The following is a 17,553-nucleotide window of genomic DNA, read 5'->3' on the forward strand; positions in this document are numbered from 1 at the left end:
ACTTCAGATTTTTCAAGAGACACCAAAAATGTTGAATTAGATGTGAAATTTATCAATTTTAAAATGGTCAAAGTTTTTAAAACCACTAGGCTAGCCTGTAACACCCATTCTCTGCTGGTTAGATATGACCCATAGGCTACTGGTTTGTAACCTCTGCTTTGCATGGAGTGCGAGGAGGTTATTTCTATGAACCCAAAAGTTGTCTGCATGAGTATGATGGAGATCAGATGGAGACAAATAAATACACAAGGAAGTCCAAGTCATGTTTTGAACTACTGAGTTTTTTTTTTTTATTGCAAAACATTTGTTACAGAAATTTCAGAAAGTTTTTCCTGTGGTATCTGCCAACTTCTGCTTTGAATTATATATCTACACAAACAAGCTCAAAGTGCAATGTGAATCCAATAATAGACCTTTAAAAAAGAACAATTCCTCTAAGGATTTATATATATTCATAGTGTCAATAGATATGCAAACCTCTTTCTATCCATATGCAAAGAAGGATGTATATATATATATATATATATATATGTATATATATATATTTAGTAAACCCAATTTCAAAATCATTTTATTTATAGGAATTCATTTAAAAATGATTTCTGAATAATTTCCCCCATTATAAACTATGGTTAGAACATATACAAATGAGAGAGTCTAAGTGCTATATTATGAAATGGCTATGAGTACAGTGTACTGCACGGACTGTTATACACAGCAGTAGCAGCAATATAAACTCAGGTCAGATCCTGTACTGACAGGAAGCAGATAAGTCTTCATACAATGTTACGGTACCCTCTTCTGAATCTCCCTCACAACGATCCTGTGTTTGGGTCCAGAATGATGTGGCTAACAAGTACACATGCATATATCTTCCAGGGGAACCAGAATAACTCCGAAGAGAGAGAGTTCCTTTTCCCTGTGTATTTAGTTTTCAGTGTATTCCATTTGTAGCTTTCTAAATTGGAATCAAGAAACTGATTCTGATTGGCTCTAAATCAGAAGTCTCAAGCCTTTGGGAACACTGCTGGCGACATATTTGGGTGGCTAGCACAGAGATCGAAAACCTGAATTTGAGCGGAGTACAGTGGCACATGCCTGTAATCCCAGTTGCTAGAGAAGCTGAGGGAAGAGGATTTCTTGAGCCTAGGAGCTAGAAATCAGACTGGGCAACATAGGGAGACCCTGTCTCAAAGAAGGGAAAGAAAAAAAAAAAGAAAAAAAGAAAGAAGAAAGGAAACCTGACTTTAAATATCTTTGTGGAGTCATATGTATTTTCTCATGCCTTATGAATGCTACTTCTGTTGTCATTCATATTCTCTCTCTCTCTCTCTCTCTCTCTCTCTCTCTCTCTCTCTCTCTCCCCCCCCTTCTTCTCTCTCTCTCTCTCTCTTTTTCTCTCTCCCCCCTCCCTCTCTCTCTTCTATTTTTCCTCAAGATGGGTCTCACGATATTGCCCAGGCTGGTCTCCAACTCATGGGCTCAAGTGATCCTCCTGCCTCAGCCTCCCCAGTAACTAGGACCACAGGTGTCTGGTCTCTCTGCTGTCTTTCACCAGGCCTATCCCCACCTTTGCATATTGAATCTGACCCCCAGATTGAGTTCTCAGACCCTCAGTCTAGATGCAGATGGCAGGTCCTGATGATGTGTCAGAAGCTGGTGACGATGTAAGGGAGGCAAAGAACTGGATGAGGCAGATGCAAGTGCCAGCCAGTTAGGAGAGGCTGCATTAGTGGGAAGTTGAGGCCTGGGTTGAAGTCTGAATGTTTGGCTTTTTCCAAGTAGTTGCTCTTTTGGCTTACTCTGTTGGGATCCACAGGGTACTGAGGTGATAGAAGCAATGGTCTGTTGGCCTCACAAAAAAGGAGCTAAAGTTGGACTCAGAAGAAAGGAGGAAGTAAAGGGGATGAAGAGCATTGCACCCCCAGGCCCGAGGCTGAAAGTCCCGTGTGTCCCACAGTTCTTAGTAGCCTGCCTTTCTCTGAGGAAGGCTGGGGTCATGACTGGCACTGATGCTCTTCAGAAAGAAACTTCTAGATATCCTATCTTGTTCACTTTCCAGCACACACTGTGCAAATGGGCAAATGTGCAGTCCTAAGGTGGCTGGTTAGATGGGGTAGGTTAGGAAAAGGCACATTCACCTCACTTTTATTGCATCTTGATAACCTGGTCACCTAAATCCTCTCTTAGACGACACACAGAACTTGTTACACCTTCATTTTATTTGCAGTGATAGGAGCAAGGAAATCATCAGAGAAAAGGTAACACAAAACCCCTCTGAAATGAATTAAAAACCAGAAAAGACAAAGAAAAAAAATAATCTTCTTTTTCTTCAATCGGAATCAACTCCTTTTCTGGTTGACTCCAATCAGAGAGTCAGCCAAATATTTGACTTGCCAAAAGAAGAGAAAGCTTAGGTCAAAGAAGGCTCAGAGAGAAGTTCTCTCCGCTCATTTTAGGAGCAGTTGCTTACAGGGCTGTGCACACGGGCTCTTCTCTTTTCCAGGTGTGTTAAAGAGCTTCTCCTAATGAAATGGCAATTTCTTTAAGAAAGTAAACTCTTCAGAGTCATCCAGTGCTCTGTCTCCTGCCTCCCACCCAGAGACCAGGCTCACCCACAGAGGGAAGAAAGCAGAAAGCCACAAGATAAGGAGGGAGTCACATACTGCAGTGCAGGACCACTCATTCACGTGACCTGTGACCTTCTGCCCTGTCACGAATGGACCTTTCATGTTCATCTCTGGTGAAGCAATTTGCAGCCCTAAAGAGTCTGAAGCATGCCTCTCATACCATGGCTGACCAACACCTTGGTAAATCCAAGAGGTGCTGGTTTACCATCTCTGGGTCCCCTATCATGCAACCTGTGGTTAATACTTTATCTCATATTATTTGTTCAGAACTTTACAAAAAAAAAAAAAGATTGAAAAAACCCCTCGATTCCTTGTTTTTAATTTAAAAAATTAAACATAATCCCTAGTGTAAGAAGCCTGACAATTTGAGTGAGTTCCTAACTGGTTTAAGCATTGCAGCAGGCAATAGTAAACTGTTAAGTGCCTTAGAAAAGTCAAAAGAAATGCATAAAGCAGTGCATGCATTTTGTTGACATAAAATTAAGACTGGGTTTGGAGAGCAAGTACTTCATTTAAGTCACATTGTTACTGTTAAAGGACAGTGAGTTATAAATGCAATATCTAGACCAAGTATATAAACCACCTACACACTAGCATCACTTTATCTAGAAATGACATAATGTCACTAAATGAACATATTTATAAAATACTGTACACTGCTTCTGCATTGGGTCAGCAGATGTAAACAAACAGCTAATTCAACTGGAGTTTAAAATATTATTTTAAGTTCATTTGTCATATACTCTTTTGCATAACATGCCAGTTCATCTTTCACAAAATCACAACTTGCCTACCACACCTTGCAGGACTTGGTAGAGGAAGTACATCAGCTTATACAAATATTTTACTGTGGTCTGAAGGAATAATGAAAACCAAAGTGGACTAGGAACAAAAATGCCCATTTCATGAGAAAGCTAAATAACATGGAATAGGGAACATAATTAATCCTTGCAACATGTGCTTCTTTATTGAATGTTACAGATTTATAAATGATTATAAAGCTGTCCTGTAACGTTCATTAATACAACCACATGCTACAACTATGCTGGGTTAAACACGGGTTACATATATGTTTACATATGTTTTATAATACAGCATTACCCAACATATCATATGGTATAGCCATAGATATAGCATGATGGACGACTGGATAATATTTATTAAAGAAATTAAACAGCCCAAACAGTTAGGAAGATTAGACTGTAAAGCCTCCAAAAAAGAAAAAAAGTACTATCCAGTTATCTACCATATTATCTATAGAAACCATATTTTAGAATACATTTGCAACATTCAGAAGAAACACATTTTGTGTTTTTACATTTTTCCCATTTAATTATTCTTACATATATATTTTAAAAAGGGAACTTTCAAAGTGCTAAATATTGTCCTGGCCCCATAAGCTTAGACTTAAAAAAATCCAGTTCTGTAAAGTGCTGTGTTCTGACTGCTAATACACCTTTTGGCTTGCAGAACTACACAAACTAGCCATGCCAACTGCGCTCAGCTTTCCAGCTCCTTGTTCAAAGCCCTCAAGGAGGGGTTTCTAATGATAAATGTAAAGTATGTTGGTTAATCAAGAAACCTCCACCGTCATTTTCATAAAACATCCTTAATTTTTTCCCAAAAGGAACAAGCAATTTAGAACAAATCATTACATATAGTAGTATATAAAAATTGGCACCTCTGAAGCAGATGATTAAACAGAAGCTATTACTTCCTGGAGCTCTCTATGACTTTATTTACGGTCCTCAATAACTTGCTGCTCATGAGTTGCTTAATTCACATAGACAGGTAATTAATGCTCCCTCGATCAGGGACATGGTGGAATAAATGAGCTGAGCACAACCTGACGGTACAAGGCCACAGAATCGATGCCATGCTGGTGCACAGAGAACCCGGGAATGGAAAGAGATGGAGATCAAAAAATCACACACACGCACGTGCACAGGAAAGAGATGGCTTGTGAGGATTACACGGTTTGTGTCTAAAGTCCTTGAATTTGGCTTATACATCTCACACACTTCACCAAAGATGTTAACTTTTAATTTTCATGCACAACAAAAGAACCAGGTGTTTACAAGATCAGGACTGTTAAGTATTTAGTTTCCCAGGTCCTGTTCCTTTTCTTTCTGGAAATCATGATGAATGGAAACACATGCGCTCATCATTTCTTTCCCTTACTTCCAATCTGGTCCAGAAGGAGGTCCTGGAGGAGATTGATGTCCTGCTCTATGGTCAAAGAATAATGGCTTCACCTCCTTGGATTCCTCCACAGACTCCCACAGACAGCCTTCGACTTTGTGAGTGTGCTCACCACTTAAAACCATCAAAACATTAGGATGTAAGGGTATTGAACTAGCCACATCTAATCTCAGCAATGGAAATAATGAAACGGTGGTTCAAATCTGGTGCTGAGACTCGGCCTTCCTGAGAATCACAGGGAAATGGTCTTAAGATGTAAAGTGCCTATTGCAACTATACTGATTATGAGCAAATGTCATTCCTTTTCCTCGTTATCAACCAGTATAGGACCAGGAGGTTATGGATTCTTGAAAGTTATATTGCAGCTTCACATGTATGTACATTTTTAGGGGGTGGGGAGAAGACTCAGCGTGTTCATCAGATCCTCATAGGGACTCATGACTCAAGGAAGTTGAGAGACAACCGATTTATTCTCAGACTGAAAGCAGGTCTACTGAGAGGGAAAACACCAATGTGGGGCCCAGTAAAGGGATAGTGTCTCCGGAGCAATTATAAATGAAGGGCTTGGGTGTTTGTTACTGATTCCCCTACCAAGGAGTACAAGGAATGCAGAAGGCATTCTTTACATGTGTGACCTTGTCACTCTATACCGAAAAACTTGTTCAGTTTTTTAAAAAAATATTTAAAGGCTAGAGGTTTTGTCAATGAATTTACTTGATTTCATGAAATGGTATCTTAGTGTTTACAATTATAATTAAACAAAGTATCCAGGTAGGATCTTGGGCCAGGGACATGAAGTCATTTTTCTTAAAGATTTTATTCTTGGGCTGGGGATATGGCTCAGTTGGTAGAGTGCTTGCCTTGCAAGCACAAGGCCCTGGGTTCCAATCCCCAGCACCGCAAAAAAAAAAAAAAAAAGATTTTATTCTCTTTAAAATTTCAGGGATCCAAATAGGAATCTGAAGATGTGGGGGTCAAGATTTCTTTATGTCACTTCAAATCCAGATTGTGACTTTAGAATAGAAGGTTATGCTTATGCTTCTATTCTAGAGTGCATCTCTCTAGTTGGTTTAGAATTGTACATCTATTCACATTGTACTTGGTGTAATAGCTCCGTGTGGGAGAAACCAGAATAAAGGCAATGTCATGAGAGTGAGTGCTTTTGGACAAAAAGGGGCAGAAGGCAGGGTGAGTCATTTTGACAACTGTTGTTTGGTACATGGAAAAGTTAAGATGATAAGAGATTTAAAAAGTCATAGTTTCAACATTTGGTAGAATGAACTCTTTCAATGGAAAATCTTGAATATTAAAAAATCTTGGTTATACCTCCAGGAGATAGAAAAGTCCAAGCCTCTTAAGAAAGCTCTGTATGTCTGTTTATATACTATATATAAAGATGTGTTGCTGTGTAAATGCATATATATGTATATAAGCAGCATATACTAGAGAACTCTCTACATGGTTTATTTGCTTTCTATTTTGGCCTACTATATCTTTTTTTATAGCTCTGTATATAAGAAAAATATTCATGGCATGCCTGCAACTGATGGCTTTGGATTGATACCAAACTCCTAGTCAATTCTAAAGTTATTTATGGTTTTGAAACTTCCTTAAAAAGTACTTTGGAACATTTCCATAAAAAAGATACCAGCCCTTGAAAAATTCCAATTAAATTTATGCTGAGCTCAGATTAGATGGCAAAACTTTAGGTATGAAAATAGCCACATATAACCATGTTTTTGTATACAAAATGGCCATGTGATGAGGGGTGTGAAAAATTGGCAGTTAACACCTTGAGGTGTTCAGAGGATGCAGTGGGTGGAGTCATGCAAATGATGGAGGTCACACAGCGGTACTACACAGGACATGAATGGAGAGACTATAACAATATCCCATATGGCAATTTTAGGTTAGTTCTGCCCACTGTTTTTAAGTTCAATATTACATATTCAATGAATGAATTCACTGATGACAGGAGAGATACAAAATAAATTAAGAAATATAAAGTTATTTAATTACATTCATCCTGAGCTTGCTCGACTGTACTTGAATGCCCACCATATATGATAAATCACGTGACTTTTGCTTCTAACATCAGCTCTTCTATCATTTCGATTGCAAGACCAAAAGGCATTTCTGTTCCCTTATTTTCTTCAAAAAAGATAAAACAGTTGTGGCACCAGAAGTGAATATATAAGAGACAGGTGAACTATGACTGTTACCTTGTTTTTTCTTTATAATGACCAATTACAGAGGTGTTGGCATGAGAAGGATGTGGGACGTTAGGTAGAACTGCTTGCTGCCGGCTTATACTGAATAAAAAGGATGCTCTTCATCAGTCACCAGTGATGGAGCCAATGCGAAAAGAAAACAGAATTGAAGTTTAGAATATCTCATTTTGTATGGTGATTATTTTATTTTATTTTGCAATTTAGCCCTGCATCCTAAAGCTCTTGATAATGGGTAGAAATCACAAGATGCCTCCTGGTGTGGAGAGTGCTTGAAGCCCCTTGGTTCCCCAGAGCTCACAGCTTTCTGCAGTGCCTGGTGATACACCTTCATCTCTAACCCTTCTTCTCCCCGCATCCCCTCCCTACCCACAAGTGTGAACATGCCCCAACTACCCTGTGTTTGGCACTGGGTCAGATCAAATGCTTTCTTGATCTGTGACCCAGAAGTCACCTTTGAGTTAACATCTCCCAACGCATTGCTTGTTTTGCTCAGCTAAGAATAAAGCGGGTGTGATTCAAGGAAGGGGGAAAAGGTAGAGTTTGGGAAGAATTTAGGGCTGGATTCTCGAGCCTCCTGCAACACATAGTAAGAAGAGTTAGTTGTGCTTGCTTTCAAAGCTTTGGAAAGCTGATGTTCTGGACAGTCTCCTCATGGACAGGCTGTCCCCTCGGCCTTCTGGCTTGGAAGACTTACTCCTCTGGAAGGGATTTCGCAGGCTTGCTGTGTTCCGCTGCCTGTCAAGCTTGTCACTGATGGAGAAGCTCTTCCTGGTGTGTGCATATGGTGCGCTTGGCTCCTCTGCTGAGTAGCTGTTGGCACGCTCTATCTTGGGAACCGTGATGTTGTTGGACAGGTTTCTGTCTGAGTTGTCACCCTCCTGGGAGGCCATCGCGATGGCTGCTCTCCGGCCTCTGGCCTCATTCTCCTCACTGTCAGAGCTAGGGTGGCTCAGTTCTGCTTCTCGCTCAGGATGACAGCAAGATAAGTCCTCTACTTTATCTCCAAGACCTCCAGGGAAGGTGGCTCTGTCAGTAATCGCTTGAGGGGCATTGACACATCTTGTGTCGATGCAGTCCGTAATACTTGTATATTCTGCTGTTTTCACAGGCACCCCAAAGTTGGCATAATAACTCCTCGAAGGAGAAAACATAAAGCTATGAGATTTCACTATGGGGGCCTCTTCTAGAAGAAAGGGTGTGGCAGCTAGGTAGCGGCTACTCTTGGAACGCTCAATAGTGTGATACATCGGAGGGTCAGAGTCCCAGGGGTTTTGGCATTCTGGAATGTGAGTATAGTCTGAAGAAAAAGACCTAGTGTCCATGGAGGTGATGTCTTCAAAGTCGATGCTCCGGCTTGGAGGTCTGTCTGTGGGTGCAAGGGTTACATAGGCACTGCTTGAAGGGGCTGTGGAAGGTGCTGGAGCCGAAAAACTTGGCTCTCCCAACCCAAGGATGTTCATGGAATTGTCCAGAGGGTCAATGTCACAGTGAAGTTCATCCATGGCAGAAACATAGATGTCTATGCATGATGATGGTCTTCTAGAATCAGGAACAATGGCCAAGGTGTTTGCAGGGGCTGCAGGAGCTTTGGATTCTTTTGCTACTGAGTGGGAACTAGTAGCTCGGTGTAGGCTCAGGGACCTTTCTTTAAAAATACTTTCCAACTTTTCTATACCACCTTTGTCTTTCATATTGACTGAATAGAAAGAATGGCTTCGCATACGGGGCATTAAGGTTGGAGAGGTTGGGGACATGGTCTCCTCACCTGCAGGGTCTATACTCTCTTGGAGCTTAAAGGTGTTCCCCTCCTGGCTGTTGAAGCTGCTCTGGCGGACGATGTAGGCTGCGTCTGTGCAGTCTGAGGATGTCCTGGAGCGGATCTTATTAGACTCGGCTCGCTCCAGACCTGTCAGGCGCTCCAGAGCCGTGGCCATGCGCCCAATGAGGTCCTCAAGCTGTGCCAGTCGGATGTCCACGGTCTGGAGCGAAGCCTTCATGGAATGCTCTCTCTCATTGACTTCCTCCAGCCGCATGGACATGTTCTCTACCCTGTGTGAAAGGAGAGAATGAGAGTCACTTGGGTCAGGTTCCTCCAAGTAGCTGGGATAACAGGCATGTCCACCATGCCTGGTTGGAATGTAAGTCTGAATTGTCTCATCCATTTTCTTGCAGAACTCTGGGTGTGCTTGACCATGTAACCATCCAACTGTCTGAGACATTTAAGTCATGGGGCTTGACTAATAGGGGTTTTTAAAAAAACAAAAGGGGTAGTGATTTTTAAAAAAATGAAATGTCCTAGAGTCCAATTTTACATGTTTATTATGTAACTAGAGTACTTCCCTTACTCTTTTAAAATTTTTTCTTGAAAAGTTAAGTGTAAACAGGCATGTATCCCAGATAAACAGGCCTGAGAAGCCAAGCAGGGGTCTTGCATGATTGGAACCACTAGTAGCTGATTTTGATCAAGTAACTCAGAATTTAAAATGGAGGCATAGATGATGAAAATTTGTGGATCAACAGGAATCCCCAAGGCAAGAGATACATCAAGTGACCAAGTAGAAAGAAAAAGAAGAAGCTCTTATGGAAAATAAGAAGTTCCATGCGAGGAGATCTTTATTTATCTTTCCCTCTCTTCCATCTCCAGAACTTGAGGGGCTCATTTTGGAATAATCACAACAGGGTCTATGAAAGACATGATGTGGCCAGTGACCAGGAGAGGAAGTAAGCTCTCAGTGTTTCTGATTTCAAATCTCTGTATTGGGGTTGTCTAACACAAAGGTGGAATTAGGAAATGTTCTATGTACTATGTAGAATGTGCGCATGTAACTTAGAATAATCCAACCACGTGTATCTGTCCCAGTGTGTATGTACACAAGACCCAGTGTATCTGTCTCTGTCTCTACCAACAGAATGCAGAGGACAGGTGATGTCTGCCGCTGCTCCGACTTGGAAAGGACACATCCTGGAGATGTGCAAGGTGGGCAATATGGACCCACTCATTCTTTGGTCAATTTCTCTTCCCTTGGGCACCTGTTTCTGTCGTGCTGAGTACAATTTCGGTGTTGAAAGATACTACTTTTTCACATGCTTCCAAAGGCAAAACAAACAAACAAACAAAAACAAACTACAGCAACAGGAAACAATCAACAAGAAACAATGCAGACAAACACAGAAGAAGCCATGAAGGAGAATGAGTTTTGGTGCAAGGCTCGTGGGCTTGGTCATGAGGGCATGTTGATTCTCTGGGCCCTGTTACTCCGGGATGCAGGGAGGGTGTGTTGGGGTGTCTACACTCTGTCCTGGGTTTCTGGGAGTTGTTTACCTTTCTCACCCTCTCTGAGGATGAGGCTCTGTATCCACCCAGACAGAACTGGGCCTTGGGGAAGGGTTTGCAGACACTGCATGAGAGGCTCCCACATGAGTGCTGTAGTTCCCTCTCGTTTCTCTCCAGGAGTTGCTAACATGGTCACAGCATGTTCACATGTGCTGATGTCTTGTTCTCCAGAGAGAAAAGGCTTCCTGGTTTCTTCTTCTCCTTTTTCTGTTACTTAGGATTGTACCGGGGGCACTACACCACTGAGCGACATCCTCAGACCTTTTCATTTTTTATTTTCAGACAGAGTCTTGCTAAATTGCCCAGGCTGGTCTTGAATTTGTGATTCCCCTCCCTGCCTCAGCCTTCCGAGTCTCTGGGATTACAGGTGTGCTCCGCTGCATTTGGTTTTCCTGGTATCTTAACACTCTTTCCTCCCTACCATTTTTTTTTTTTTTTCCTTCAAGGTCTATGCCTTTTCCAAATTCAAAAGGCATTTATTTCAAAGGCTTATAGATAGAAGCCTGAGCAATGGTTATGTGCTTACATGGCATAATTTTCTGGAACCCACATGGCTATCTGTACATTAATAAATAGTTTTTGCAAGGTCACAGAATGGGAAAGACCTTCATATTTGCAGCTCTTTCCTCTGTTTTCCGTTGCTTCACAGGATATCATCACAAAATGCTCTATTTTTCAGTGATAGATATGTATAAAATCTGTGCATGGTTTTAAACTTTCTTAATACTGGCTTGATACCTATGGATACAATCACTCAAATATATATATATATATATATATATATTCATTTAGATTGCATTTTCTAAGGAAATAAAGGGCCAGGAACAGAAAATAAATTTCATTTATGTAATTTCTACAGTCCGTAGGGAATGTTTGAAGTGGATAAGCAGATAAAAATGTCATTTTATGAAAGCTAGAAGGGACTGTCTTGAATCTTAGAATCCTGATTCATATTAGCTAAAGTAATCAATATCTTTTATCTTCCTACACTATTTATATGTAGCTTCTGCCATTTTCTTACTGCAAATGGGTAAAAATGTAAAGTTATACCCATTTTTTTGTGATATTCTGAGTGTTCTTGAGAACAGTAGTCCCCAAATGCGGGGCTTTAAATGCACTAGCCTGAAATGAAGTTTTTCTTAGTCTTCAATGAAACAAGAAGAACAAGACAATATAAGAGCATCCACATAAATCTCTTGTTATTAGCTTTAAAGGATTCTTTTCATTTAGAGATTTTTTTTTTTTCCCCCTAATGGCTCTCAAATCTATTTGGTCAATGAGATCTAAAAGTATGTAATCACAGGGTAGAAAAATCTACTTTTTTTTTGGTTTTATTTTGTTTTTCTCTTGTCCTATAAAGAGCAAAAACCAAAACCAAACACTTTCTGTTTTGGAGGGGAGGGTGCCAGGGATTGAATTCAGGGGCACTAGACCACTAAGCCACATCCCCAGCCCTATTTTGTATTTTATTTAGGGACAGGATCTCACAGAGTTGCATAGAGCCTTGCTAAGTTGCTGAGGCTGGCTTTGAACTTTTAATCCTCCTGTCTCAACCACTTGAGCCCCTGGGATTACAAGTGTGCACCAGAGTCCCAGCTCGGGGGTGGGGGTGGGGTGGGGTGGGGAAACAAAACGAAACAAACAAACAAACAAATGAAGCAATTCTGGGGAAAAACTCAATCATGATTCTCAATGATCCACAAGTCTCTTGCTGCTGTTTATCTGGAAAGTACTGAGTACCCATAGAGCCAGACTCCAGTATCATTCTACTCTGCCAGAGAAGATGCTCAGTGCTGTATTATGAGACTGTTGGAAAGTGCAGACTCAGGTTGAGTCTCTCTTGGTTTGTATCTGGGTCAGAACTTTCTAGTTACTGGTCTGAGACAGTAATCCCAGCCCTGAACTTGCCAATCTCTGCTGTCCAGGAGGACTACTGCTCCTGCCTACTGAAGAAGCCAAGGATCTGCAAGTCTGGATTTGATCGAGAACACTTCATGCAATGTTCTGTTCTCTCAAAAACTCTATGCTTTCTTGGAAAATAAAAATAAACACAAGGGGTCTCTGATTGGGGATCATAAAATGAATTAAATGGATAAAGCGTGCCATGCTATAAAGCATCTGTAGGAGGCAAGTGCCCAGGAAACATACCTTTCTGAAGTCACCCGTATCCTCTCATCATTGGATGAGTTGAATCGATCATCCTTTTCTCTGAAATATTCCTCTATGCACTGCTCTTCAAAATCGTGTACTTTTTTGAGCTCATCATCAGTTATGAAGAGTTCTGTGGAAAAAAGGAGAGTTGTGAGGTGGAGAAGGCCTAATGAAGTTCCCAAGGTGAAACAAGGTAGGGAAAAGGGGCCTAGCGTCTAGTCTCAAATGAAATCAAAATCCAACTGGGTGACTTGCATCACTGCCTTCTGAATGCTAGATTCGATCAGATTCAGCTATTCTGTGACCATGGAACAAGATAGCACAAAAGGAAGAGCTGAGCCTAACAACAGAAGGACTCTGGCTGTTGACTTCAGGAAGCCATTGTTAGTCTGGATTATGGGTCTCTTTTTTGTTATGTGAGAGAAGCAAAGTCATATTTATTTGTGCTATTGTTATTTAGGTTTTCTGCTTATAGCAGGTAAACTTATTCATAACTGATATGACATGAAAAGAGCCCAGTAGAGATCGAACCTTTAAATGGGTTCATGAATCAGGGTCTGGCTAGGAGAGTTGTTTTGGAAGAACCATAAATGGGCAAGTCCTTCTTCTAATCCTATGCCCAAGAGATGCTACAGGGATCATCTCAAGTGTTTGGAGCTCTGAATCTTAGCTCCTCAGGAATTTTCTTTCTTCCTTGCTTTGAGACTTTTGTTTGAACTTGCTGGGGACATGAAACATATGAATTTAAAAGCAGATGAGAGTAAAGAAAATATCAGAAGTCAGACTGCTTTCCTTAAATATGGCAGACTTCTTGAGGAGAGGGAGGGCTTTCTTAGAAGGGGACACTTGAGGTTCAGTGAGGAAATTACATAGAGCCTGAGGTGGGAGGAAGATGGATGAGAAGAGGCCAGGTATGGAGGCCTACAAAGTACAGACCCCTTTCCACTATTGCTGTATTTGAGCCCAAAAGAGGTGTTCTAAATTCTTACTCTGTTGGCACCTTAATAACACCTCCTCTGACTTCTTTGGCTAAATGTAATGCTCTTTCTTAAAAAATAAAATATTATTTAAAAAAAATCCATCAACATGTCAAATTTTACAATATAGCTTACATTTTATACTTCAGAGTGCTTTTATCTGAGGCTCTACAAGAACCTGGCAGTCCCCCGGGATCTTTTAATTAAGGCTACAGATTGACAGTGAAAAGTTCACTTTCTCTCGATTAAGGGCTCTCCTGTCTCCTCTTCATCCTTTCTGACCCAGCCACGGCTCCAAAATCTTCCTTCTCTGAGAAAGCTCCCTTCCATGTAGCCAGAGACCTGGTGAGGCTTTTATTGCTACTATGGATAATAGCAATGAGAAAACTGTGAGTTAGAGCTTTATGGAGCGGACTCCTACCTGCTCCAATGTCTGGCTGGCTCAGGTCCTCTGGTCTCTGAGGGTTGGGCCCTGGAGCACAAACAGGCCTAAGGCATGCTCCACTTTCTGTGTTTTATTTCACACCCCTTCCTAAGCTCTTTGGATAAGTGAGACTTTCCTTTTACTACAAATGACCCATGCTTTACTGTAAATGACTTTGGGACCTCCAGTTCTTCCTCATCTCAGTGTCCACTGCAGGGTATAATTCATTACAACATTTCTCTGCTCCCGATTTCGCAACCCATAATCTTTCACACTGACCAAAGTTCTGAATAGAAAAGTTCAGGGTTCAACTTGTATATCATTGTCCACCTCACCCCCAACTTTCTATTTGCCTAAATTTGTGTTTCAGATGGAAAGAGGGATTTTGGAACTTCCAGCTCTTTCCAACTCTCCAATTTCAGTGTCTAGAAAGAAGTAGGGCATTGCTGCTGTCAGGGAGATAGTTAAGAGCTTCAGACTTGGAGAAGGGGCTGCTTAAGGGGCTTTGGTTTTCAACCCTATCTATATACTGGCATCACATGGGGGGAAGTAGACACGATTCCAGAGCTCTTGTTCATAGATTTAATGTAGGTGGTTGACTCTGTGCAATTGGAGAAACCACAGTAGCTGGTCCGTATGGGGCTGGATTCCCAATGTTCTTAACTGAGAGTTGGTACCCAAAGGGCATTTAGGAATCTGCAGGAGCTACTGGCACTTAATATGTGGGGGTGGATATGCTAATTTCCTGCAATGTGTGGTGCAGTCTTACACAATGAGGAATTATTCCACCCCAGTGTTAACAGAACTTCCTTTAGAAACACTGGGCTAGAAGATGGATGGTGGAGTCTCCTGTTTTGTTCTTTGCATAATGGAAAGTAAGGCTTGTTTCTTCATGAGGTCATGTGGGCTCAACCCCTAAGGCTTAGGAAAATGCTTAAGACCTGAAAAAATTACAGATTCAGAAATGACAATGGAGAATCAAACTGAGTCACTGAAACTCAACTCATGTCACAGTGTGTAAAAATGATATATAATGCAGTGTTGGATGCATATTAATACCATTGATGTATCTGGAGGTGGGATCCCTGGGAAGTAAGAAGCTTAGGACCTACGAAGGTGCTAAAACAACCCTGCTGGAGACTGATTTTATCTCACTAAGAAAGGTGTGAGGCTAAGAACACTTAATTTCAGCTTCTACTATCTTCTTTCTAGCACAGTTTCTCCTGCAAGCAGATCTTCCCATGTGCCCCCTCCCTAGTCTTCAGAGGGGGTGGGACCAGGCAGGCCAGGATCCTGTATGGCTGCCTGTAGGAAGTGGGCATGGTTTCTGACTGTGGTTGTCTGGCTGTTGGGTTGTCTCTTGAGTCTTACTCAGGCCATAGTCCCTTTCATCTGGGTCGCTCTCGTGCTTCCTCCATCGACAGCACAGGTGCTGGAATATCATGGTCATGTGACTGAAGATGATCAAAGGTGGGGGTAGAACTGGCCTTTCATGGAAAGTCATGATGAGCTGATACCTCTGAAACTTCCACACTTGGTTGGATATCGACTTTACCTCAAAAAATGTATTGCTGAAATAGACCAGAGAGAGTCGAATAAGAAAAGCCACTGCTTTCTAGAGCATCAGTCCCCTCCCCACCGCATCCATCCCCCATACCCTGGCAGAAGGGTCCACTCACTTGAAGACAGCAATGAGGAGGTTGACCAGCAGGATGTTTGCCACTAAGAGGTAGCAGGCCATGATGGCCGGCACAATCCAAGCTCCTGTCTTGCAGGGAGGCAGCTGGATTATTTTGCCATCCTCTCGGGTCTCATTCTGTCCACAGGGAGCTGGAGGAAGCAACACAGACAAGAAATGAGAGACTTTGGCTACTTGATTTAAAAACAAAACAAAACTGATTTGAATGAGAGCTTTAGATGGAAGAAAAATACAGCCATCTCGAACAGAAAAAAAAAAGAAAAAGATTCCAAAAAAGCCAAAATAGAAAAACAAAAGCTGCATGAATATCACAAAGGGCTGCTTCTCTAGAGGGGTGTCAGTTCCCCCTGGTTGCCTGGGCTGTCATCCTATTGGAAGAAGGTGCCTGCTTGCTCATTCTGTTCCCTGGCCCCTGACACTCAGGAGAGGGATGTTTGGTGTTTCTAGGATGCTTGGGAAGGGCAGAGAGTCCCACCTCCCCAGCAAGTTACTTTCAAAATGTGCTGTGGAGGCCATCAGCTGACAGCTTAAGAGCAGCACTATTGAGGGGCTATTGATTGGGAATTAACACCGGGGCAGCTGTTAATTGCTGCAAGAAACAACCCAAGGACTCAGAGCTAACGATTTGCTGTCCCAGTACGGAAGGAACAACACAGGACACAGGGCAGTGCCTTGGGAAGTATTTAGAGGACTTGTCACTGGTTGCAACTTATGGGTGGGATTTCACCAGAGGGCATTGTGTGTGTGTGTGTGTGTGTGTGTGTTGGAATCATAGAGCCCACAGGGCATGGAGAATAAAATCTAACTGCAGTTAAATAAATGGGCAAATAGGAAAAAGAGAAAAAAGATCTGGAGGTGGGGGTGAGGAGGAAGGTGATGTGTGGGACTGGGTGAGCGTGAGTAATGTGCTAATGAGAACTGCTTGGAGTTTCCAGGTAAATGCAGAAAAAAAAAAAAAAATCCTTGATGAAGTTTTATAGTACCGCACTGACAACATGGCTCGTGGAGTGAGAGATGCCCTCAGGAGCCCTGATGTTGGCCTTAGGACATGGTCCTTCGGCATCTACCTGTGGAAGGGAGTTGGGGTGGAGGGAGGGTGGGAGGGGCACCAACAGCAGCAGCCACAGGGTGCTTTTGGTGATCTGCCCAGAAGGTTTGCAAAGCCCACCCAGAACCTATTTGGCTGGAGGAACTGGCAAAGAAGTCCATTCCTTTCTCCAGAGTTCCCGTTGCTAGGCTGTGTTTTACAGTGATTCTCGACCCTGGCTTCCAGGGATCACATGGGGAGCCTGGAAAAACACCAACACCCAGCTTTCCCATCCAATTGGATCAGAGTCTCCAGGGAGGCCTTGGGCAATGGCATTTCTTTCCAAACTTCCCAGGTGATTCCTAGCTGCTGCGACTCACTGAACTCGATTTAGGCTGGAAAGATGACATGATTTTTGATATGCTCTGAAGACCAAAATGCATGCTCTCAGTACAGAAGGGTTTAATGACATCAAGCCACCTACGCTCTGTCTTTATGGTAGGGACAAGATGGACAAAGTGCTTCCTTGGGTTTTTCCTACAAGATGATTGGATGTTGGAATTGAATGTTTTTGAGAAGCAGGAATATTTTTGTTATTGACAGTTGAGGTGCTGACCATCCAAGACAGCCCTTTAAGAGGTCCTCATCATTTCCTCTCTTGGAAGGAAAACGCAGTGACAGAGGCTGCACTGGCTTCAGGGTGAAGTCCAAACTCTGTGTGTGACTGGTCCAGTGCCATCTCCTGCCACTTCCCACCTTCCCTCTGGGCATCAACTGAACCGAGTTTCTTGCAGGTCCTGGAAATGCCATGTTCCGTCTTGCTTCCTGATTTTGAGCCATGTTGTTTCATCTACTTTGAAAGGTTTCTTGATCCCTAC

At 42.1% G+C, this 17,553-nt stretch overlaps 1 protein-coding gene across 17 annotated transcripts in view; it reads right to left on the minus strand.

Moving 5' to 3' along the window:
* Positions 1-275: 275 nt before the first annotated feature.
* Positions 276-17,553, minus strand: part of Trpm3 (transient receptor potential cation channel subfamily M member 3) — a 522,169-nt gene continuing 504,891 nt past the window's right edge. For 15 of the 17 annotated variants that reach the window (XM_047523941.1, XM_047523940.1, XM_047523938.1 and 12 more), the window contains 4 exons: positions 15,629-15,779; positions 15,321-15,520; positions 12,546-12,678; positions 276-9,112 (listed from right to left, as the gene is read on the minus strand). In XM_047523941.1, coding sequence (XP_047379897.1) covers positions 7,660-9,112; positions 12,546-12,678; positions 15,321-15,520; positions 15,629-15,779 — 1,937 coding nt within the window. In that variant the 3' untranslated portion in view covers positions 276-7,659. The remainder of the gene's footprint in view (positions 9,113-12,545; positions 12,679-15,320; positions 15,521-15,628; positions 15,780-17,553) is intronic. The other 2 variants (XM_047523943.1, XM_047523944.1) reach the window with 1 other exon arrangement.

This window comes from Sciurus carolinensis, chromosome 14 (genome assembly GCF_902686445.1).
Source record: "Sciurus carolinensis chromosome 14, mSciCar1.2, whole genome shotgun sequence".
In the NCBI taxonomy this organism is placed as follows: Eukaryota; Metazoa; Chordata; class Mammalia; order Rodentia; family Sciuridae; genus Sciurus; species Sciurus carolinensis.